General features: G+C 35.0%; 1 protein-coding gene across 1 annotated transcript; it reads right to left on the bottom strand.

The window, feature by feature from the left end:
- Positions 1-4,465: 4,465 nt before the first annotated feature.
- On the bottom strand, positions 4,466-6,252 carry LOC129739378 (segmentation protein fushi tarazu). Its single transcript, XM_055730800.1, has 2 exons — positions 5,231-6,252; positions 4,466-5,152 (listed from the first exon to the last, which is right to left on the bottom strand). The coding sequence occupies exons 1-2, from the start codon at positions 6,183-6,185 to the stop codon at positions 4,665-4,667; spliced, it is 1,443 nt and encodes a 480-aa protein (XP_055586775.1). The 5' UTR covers positions 6,186-6,252; the 3' UTR covers positions 4,466-4,664.
- Between the last annotated feature and the right edge of the window lie 2,544 nt (positions 6,253-8,796).

Here is an 8,796-nt window from a genome sequence, read left to right as displayed (position 1 = left end):
CACCGCCCAACGCTATACTCGCAAGCAAAGGTTGCTCAGAGAAGGAGAAAACTACATAATGGACGCGTGCGGACAAAGCACACCAGTCAAATTTTTTGAAAAAAAAGACAGAAATGACAAAAATGACAAAAACGACAAACATGAAAAAAAGACGAAAATGATAAGATCAGAATATTGACAAAAATGACAAAAATGACAAAAATGACAAAAATGACAAAAATGACAAAAATGACAAAAATGACAAAAATGACAAAAATGACAAAAATGACAAAAATGACAAAAATGACAAAAATGACAAAAATGACAAAAATGACAAAAATGACAAAAATGACAATAATGACAAAAATGACAAAAATGACAAAAATGACAAAAATGACAAAAATGACAAAAATGACAAAAATGACAAAAATGACAAAAATGACAAAAATGACAAAAATGACAAAAATGACAAAAATGACAAAAATGACAAAAATGACAAAAATGACAAAAATGACAAAAATGACAAAAATGACAAAAATGACAAAAATGACAAAAATGACAAAAATGACAAAAATGACAAAAATGACAAAAATGACAAAAATGACAAAAATGACAAAAATGACGAAAATGACAAAAATGACAAAAATGACAAAAATGACAAAAATGACAAAAATGACAAATATGACAAAAATGACAAAAATGACAAAAATGACAAAAATGACAAAAATGACAAAAAATGACAAAAATGACAAAAATGACAAAAATGACAAAAATGACAAAAATGACAAAAATGACAAAAATGACAAAAATGACAAAAATGACAAAAATGACAAAAATGACAAAAATGACAAAAATGACAAAAATGACAAAAATGACAAAAATGACAAAAATGACAAAAATGACAAAAATGACAAAAAATGACAAAAATGACAAAAATGACAAAAATGACAAAAATGACAAAAATGACAAAAATGACAAAAATGACAAAAATGACAAAAATGACAAAAATGACAAAAATGACAAAAATGACAAAAATGACAAAAATGACAAAAATGACAAAAATGACAAAAATGACAGAAATGACAAAAATTTCAAAAATTAAAAATTACAAAAATAACAAAAATTACAAAAATGAAAAAATAACAAAAATAACAAAAATGACAAAAATTACAAAAATTACAAAAATGACAAAATTACAAAAACTATTAAAATTACAAAAATAACAAAAATTACAAAAATTACAAAAATAACAAAAATTACAAAAATTACAAAAATTACAAAAATTACAAAAATTACAAAAATTACAAAAATTACAAAATTTACAAAAATTACAAAAATTACAAAAATTACAAAAATTACAAAAATGACAAAAATGACAAAAATGACAAAAATGACAAAAATGACAAAAATGACAAAAATGACAAAATTGACAAGAATGACAAAAATGACAAAAATGACAAAAATGACAAAAATGACAAAAATGACAAAAATGACAAAAATGACAAAAATGACAAAAATGACAAAAATGACAAAAATGACAAAAATGACAAAAATGACAAAAATGACAAAAATGACAAAAATGACAAAAATGACAAAAATGACAAAAATGACGAAAATGACGAAAATGACAAAAATGACAAAAATGACAAAAATAACAAAAATGACAAAAATGTCAAAAATGTCAAAAATGACAAAAATGACAAAAATGACAAAAATGACAAAAATGACAAAAATGACAAAAATGACAAAAATGACAAAAATGACAAAAATGACAAAAATGACAAAAATGACAAAAATGACAAAAATGACAAAAATGACAAAAATGACAAATATGACAAAAATGACAAATATGACAAATATGACAAAAATGACAAAAATGACAAAAATGACAAAAATGACAAAAAATGACAAAAATGACAAAAATGACAAAAATGACAAAAATGACAAAAATGACAAAAATGACAAAAATGACAAAAATGACAAAAATGACAAAAATGACAAAAATGACAAAAATGACAAAAATGACAAAAATGACAAAAATGACAAAAATGACAAAAATGACAAAAATGACAAAAATGACAAAAATGACAAAAATGACAAAAATGACAAAAATGACAAAAATGACAAAAATGACAAAAATGACAAAAATGACAAAAATGACAAAAATGACAAAAATGACAAAAACGGCATTAATGACAAAAATGACAAAAATGACAAAAATGACAAAAATGACAAAAATGACAAAAATGACAAAAATGACAAAAATGACAAAAATGACAAAAATGACAAAAATGACAAAAATGACAAAAATGAGAAAAATGACAAAAATGACAAAATGATAAAAATGACAGAAATGACAAAAATGACAAAAAAGACAAAATGACAAAATGACAAAATGACAAAATGACATAAAACGACATAAAACGACAACTACGACAAAAATCAATTTTGTCATTATTGACAAAAATGATAATATGTTGCCAGTTTTAAAAATTTTGTCATTTTGGATTTTTTGCTAGTTTCGTAAAATTTGTTTATTTTATAAATATGGTCAATTTTGCCACTATTTACAAATTTTGTCCAATTTGTTGTTTTAAACAATTGATTGCCTTTTGTCTATTTTGATCTTTTTTTTTATTCTCGTAATTTTTTCAATTTTGTCAATTTTTAAATTTCAATCAGTTCTGTCAATTTTGTCAATTTTGATAGTTGATTTGATTGATGCTAATTTTCTCAATTTGGTCAATTTTTTTATTTTTGTTAATTTTGTGTTTTTTTATATTATTTGACAAATATTTAATTTTTTGGGAATTTATGTCGTTTTGCGAGTTTTGTCAATTTTTGTTAAAATTTTTTAAATTTTTCAATTTTCAATTTTTGCTATGATAATTGAATTGAAAAAACTACAAAATATAAAACTTAACTTTATTGGAAAAATTCCAACACGATAAAAATGAAATTTTTAACAATTTTTTTAAAATTTTCATAATTTTAAAATGACGAAAAACTTCAAAATTTCAAAAACTCAAAAACATATACAAACAAATACAAAAGAATGGAAATGACAAAATATATCTATAAAAAAGATGCAAAATGACTAAAATAACAAACATGATTAAAATAACTAACACTCTAAACATAAAAAACAAGTTTTAAATGTGTCTTCAACTTGAAAAAAAACAACAAAGAATGACTTAAAACTTTAAAAAATGATAAACATTAATATAATAATAAAAAAAAATGGTTTATTTTTATTAATTGGTAAGAAAATCGTTCCTGAAAAAACCTTTTAATTTTGGCAACACAACATTTTCGAGCGTGTTGCCAAAAACGAAAGGGGCCTGTACTCGATTTCTTCACTCAGAAGTCAATCCTGACTAAAAAGGAGAACTAATTGAAACTCATGGTTGGGCGGGCGAACTATTTAAGTTGTTATCTTAATGCTTATTTTTAAAATACCGTAGGCTGTAACTTCAAAAAGAGTTCATTGAGATTACACTTGTTTTAAAAAAAATCATAAAAACGGGATCATACAGGAAAATCAAAGAACCAGAAATTTAAAAATCACTAATCAGTAGCAAATAAAGTTATTTATAGGAAAAAAATGATAATTTAAAATACTTTTATTTTATATACAATGAGGAATTTTTATATTTTTAAATAATTTGAGATTTATTGCGTTAGAAATTCTTTAACAATAATTTGATGATCCAGAATTAGAAACATTTGATTTGTTTATGATTTTGTATAATATATATCCACATATAATTAACAGAATGTGAGAAAAGCTACAATCCACTGTTAAGTGTAATAAATCGGTTTTTGTAATCTGTAATGCGATTCCCTAGTTGAAATTGAGGGGTTCCAATCTGGTACAGTAAAGGCCATAAATAATTCTGCATTATTTATTTGATGTCATGATATGTTTTCGTTTTTTAACTCCTCTAAAAATTCATTATTTTACATGGATATTGCAGTGAAAATTTGTCAAATTATTTTCAAAAATCTCATCAACACAGCCTACTAATCAGGGAAAGAGCGCAGGCCGGAATGGCAAATTGAAAGAAGGAAAACCAGAAACAAACGGCAAGGAAACCCCGACCGAAAACCCATCTGCACCCATGCTGCTCCCTACTCTGCTGATGCCGAGCGAGCGAGCGGTGGGATGCGTTTGTTCTCTCGACTGGACTCAGCCTCAGCAGCGTTTTGATTTGGTTTGGCTTGCAGCAGAGCTCCGAACTCAACAACGTAAACAGACACAGCCGGTGGTAGGCCATCATACGAAACCGTACAAAATGTTCTAGCAACCCGGGGATGCCGACGTACGACCAGCCACCAGAAGAGGGAAAGATTGTCAAACTCCCGGGGACTCGATTATCGGTCGCAGTGTTACTGATCGATTAAAACTGTTTACTTGCACTTTTTTCTTTTATTTACATTTTGGGTATATCTACGTACAACAATTTAAAGAAATTAAAGCTAGTTTGATTGTTTTTTGTTAAAAATTAACCTAAGCTAAATTTACGGGGACTTCTACTTTCACATATGTAAATAAATAGGAACATCTTCTTGATTAGACTCTAAGGCATCACGTGGCTGATTATCTCGTTTTGGCGAGGAGGAGAAGTGTGGAGTGTGCTGAGATTGCGCTCCGGGCGAATTCAGACATCCGGTTTGGGCCGTTTCTAAACCAGTGCTGGGGCACAGGGCTGCGAATAGTTGGCGGCCGGGATTGAGAGCAGGTTGTCGTGCGATCGTAGCAATCCAGTCGAATCGTAGCAATCGTAGAGTTGCGGCTGCTGTTGTTGGTGTTGGTGATGTTGGGTCGCCATGTGAGTGCCCTGCGGGTAACCAAGGTGATGTACTTGTTGCTGCGGATGTTGAGCAGCTGCTTGAAGATGTTGATGATGATGGTAGGTCACGCTAGGATTGCTCACCGGTTGCTCTTCGAAGGGGAGCTCCGGACTAGCGAGGGATTGATCTTTTTTGGCCTTCATGCGCCGGTTTTGGAACCAGATCTTAACCTGCCGTTCGGTCAGCTTGAGACCGTTGGCAACTTCAATGCGGCGACGGCGAGTCAGGTACCGGTTGAAGCTGAACTCTTTTTCCAGTTCCAGCGTCTGGTAGCGGGAGTAGGATTGGCGGGTTCGCTTGGTGGATTCTTTCGAGTTTCCTGTTGGAAGAAAACGAGAACGAAAAACAACAGTTAACAATCAATTCCAAGGGGCAGTTCGATTCTATTTTAACTTACCATCAAAATGTTCCATTCTCTTGCTGTCTTCGGAAATGGCGGGGGATGACGTAGCAGTTTCCGGGTACTTGGGTGACAAGGGCGGAGTGCTGACCCCATCGCCATAGTTGCTGGAGGCGGTGCTACTCGGAGCCGGTGGTTGTGCAGCCGGATTGGTGAAATGGTGCCGCTGGTGATGACTAAGCGAAAAGTTCGACTCGAGCGCATCGAATCCGCTGCTGGCACATTCCAAAATGCTATCGATGCTGTCGTCGGTTTTGTTTGGCGATGGCGGAATGATTTCCGGCACCGATCGGTCGCTAATGGGCGATAGGATGCTGGTGGAGCTGTAGCCAGGTTTGTATTTCAGCTTCTTAGCGGGATTCGTCAAAAGCGCTCGCAGGGCTGGGCTATCTTCCTGGCTAGGCTCTTCTTCCAGTTTTCGCTTGCTGCCGGCTGGTTTTGATTCAGTAGAAATCTGCTCGGTAGATTTGTAGAATGCTTGTTTATCCTGCTCCGTTGACGATACACTCAAGTCGCCTACTTGGTTGTAGGAAGACTGCTGGTGGTAGTCGGTTTTCGAACTGTTGGCTGCATATGGCAGGTATCCTCTTTGATAGGCATAGTAATCGTGATGTCCGTTGAACTGCTGATGCCCATGATACTGATTCGGGTAGTATTGGCTGCTTTCCGCATGGTAAGGATAATTCATACCTGAAGACTGAATTTGATGATGCCGTGCTGGAGAATCCGCTTGGGTCGTTGTTGAAACTTCCTCGCTTTGCTTCAGCTGACTTTGCTGTAAATCCGCTTGATTCGAATACGGGAACTGATAACTTCCATAATGTGCACTAGTAGGCTGCGTCTGCGCATAATTCCCCGGCTGGTAATGCTCATGGCTAAACTGACCATAGTTATAGTAGGCGTTATAATAGTTGGAGTTGTACTCCGAAAAGTATGGATGAGCTGCTGCCATGGTAACTTCTTGATAAATTTGTTCACCAAACTTCAACAAACTCTTAAAAACGAACTGTTCGGTATCGCTTCTCGATTGGAACTAAACTCTCGAATTGACCCCGGTTCGATTGCTAAACTTTTGACAGCAATTTTGGCACACGACTCCGGGGACGGAAAAATAAATACAATAAAATATGTTCCCTTCCCCCTTTCCCTTTTCGACTGACAAACGGCAAACGGACGCTTCCGTAAATCAACGCACTGCACAATGCACCTCTGACAGGCTTTCGATCCCCCTACCCCGTAAATGAGCAAGAGCAAGAGGGAGAGCGGAGGCAGCCGATGAAAAGTTCCTCCACCCTCCCGAAAAACCGAAAACTAAACAAAAAAAAATTGGCACCAACAAAAGCTCTCTAGCTTATCCCTGTACTCTTTGCCCATCAGCAAAGGACGACCGGGAACGATCTGGAAATCGGAACGCTCCAAGGATCATCCCAACATTTTCTTATGTACTTACAAGCGTGTTGCTGCCTTGCTGTCATAAAGCGAAACATTTATTGCACCTACTCAGCCGGGTGAGAAAAACTCCTATACGGAATAAAGGAGAAAGACGGCCCGAAGAAAGATCTCCATCCATCCGACTCAAAAGGACCGGCCGGCCGTCAACGTAAACAAATCTTAATGAGTATAAACAAAGTTGTCGAATGAATGACAAGGCCGAACAAGAGAGATAGAAAGCTATTTAGCGATTGTTCACGTCCATTTGTAAATAGAAGGACCGATCCTGTTGTTAGCTAGTTTGGAGTTGGGAGAAGAAGCGTGTCCACGGCCATATCGGTCCGAAGGTTACCGGAGTAATTTTCGACGAATTCAAAGTTCTAAAGTATACAATAAAAACAACGCTCCCATAATTGTCCCGAAAGAAGTCGTACCGAGCGAGTAGTGTGTCCTTGGGACGTAAATAAGGCCGTCCGTCGACGTGCTTCCTGAATTTCCCGAGAAGCTCCCGAAGAAGTGCTGCTGCCTCGTGGGTGTCGTCTTTATTGATTTGTCAAATTAGGGAACCGATTCTAGGGAAAAAGTCAACTATGGGTGAAAGCAATCCTATTGATTTGGTATCATCATTGGCTTCAGTGATGTCCCGCTGCGGTTGATGCGAGCAAGATTTTATGGGCCGGGATCTTCCGTGAAGATGTTCTAGCATGCAGCTTTCGCTTGCCGGTGGATTATCGTGTCTGTTTTGAAAATAAACTAATTTGAGCGTTCTCACTCCTCAGGAGGGGCTCGACTGAACATCATTATTGGCGATCATCCATTGAATAGCAGCCGGAATAAGGTGAGAATTTATAAAATAGTGTTCAACGAGGAAAAACCCACTTTTCAGTTACTTGAGTTTCGGGTTCGATGATTTTTTTGGGTATGTATACGACAAAAAAATGAAAATAAAAAAAAAAGTTTTTTCATAATTTTTGGCGTAATAATACGAAGTTACGATGTACTGAATTTGAGCATCCCAAGTGACCAAAAGTCTAATAGTTACTTAATCTTATAAACAGAAAATTCGCATTTCGCTAAATAAAATAAATAAATAAATAATTTTCGTAAGTGCTAAATTTGTACTTCTGAACAATCATAAATAGTCCATAGAAGTATCGTAGAAGATGTTTGTATAATCTTTTTTGATTGATTTTCCGGTGAGCGTAAGACGAAATTAAAATGCTGTTTTTAACGTTTCCGGCCTACTTATCTTTCGGCCATCCTCAGAAAAACTATATTTGTTAAATGAAATTAAATTAAGGTATAAATATTTAAATTTGTCAATACACTACTCGGAAATTGAAACTCACAACTGTTTTGCCGCGTGTTGTATACATATGTTGCTTTATAAGAGAGCTAGACAAGGTTGTCCAAAATAGGTACCCTGGTCCAAAAAAGGTTCCCTGGTCCAAAATCAGTCCGTTGTCCTAATGCTTAGCAGCCCCCCAGCACAGCTGAGTAAGCTTTAAAGAGACTGATCTATGGAACTTATGGTAACTTAAAGGTGACTAACTTTACCATCTTGAAGGTGACTGCTTAGCTGAAACACAATCTTTCTGCATGTCCGGATGGAATTCCAGCGACTTTCCTGAAGCGATACATATCACATATGCTGACTCCTATGAAACGAATCTTCCAAGCATCGCTCACGGAAACCACGTTCCCCTCCATTTGGAAAGAGGCTTATCTACATGTTCCGGTCTACAGAAACGGTGACAGGAAGAATGTTAACAAATATCGCGTTATTTCTGCCTTATGTGCAATTATCAAACTGCTTGCACTGGTAGTATTAGAACCATTTTGTTGACGTTCATGTCTTCCGTGCGAGACAGTTTTGTCAGAGGATCTCAAACGGACGTCATCTATACCGACCTGTCATGGCTTTCGACAAGGTAAACCACAAAATAGCCATCGCCAAACTAGATAGTATCGATAGATATGTATGGTTCCATAGCTGCCTGGTAGGACGGAAACTTATTGTACGAACAGATGAATCATTCTCCGATCAATTCCCTGCCTCTTCTGGAATACCTCAAGGGAGCCACTTAGGACCCATAATATTCCTGACCTACTTCAACAACAACAGCAGCAAC

This window comes from Uranotaenia lowii, chromosome 1 (genome assembly GCF_029784155.1).
Source record: "Uranotaenia lowii strain MFRU-FL chromosome 1, ASM2978415v1, whole genome shotgun sequence".
NCBI classification, from domain to species: domain Eukaryota; kingdom Metazoa; phylum Arthropoda; class Insecta; order Diptera; family Culicidae; genus Uranotaenia; species Uranotaenia lowii.
This window is presented reverse-complemented; position numbering and strand designations above follow the sequence as displayed.

Bases quoted from the DNA above. Each gene is read 5' to 3' on its own strand.
- LOC129739378 (XM_055730800.1), bottom strand. From the start codon at position 6,185: ATGGCAGCAGCTCATCCATACTTTTCGGAGTACAACTCCAACTATTAT. The intron at 5,153-5,230 runs GTAAGTTAAAAT...TTCTTCCAACAG, and splicing joins GAGAATGGAACATTTTGATG to GAAACTCGAAAGAATCCACC.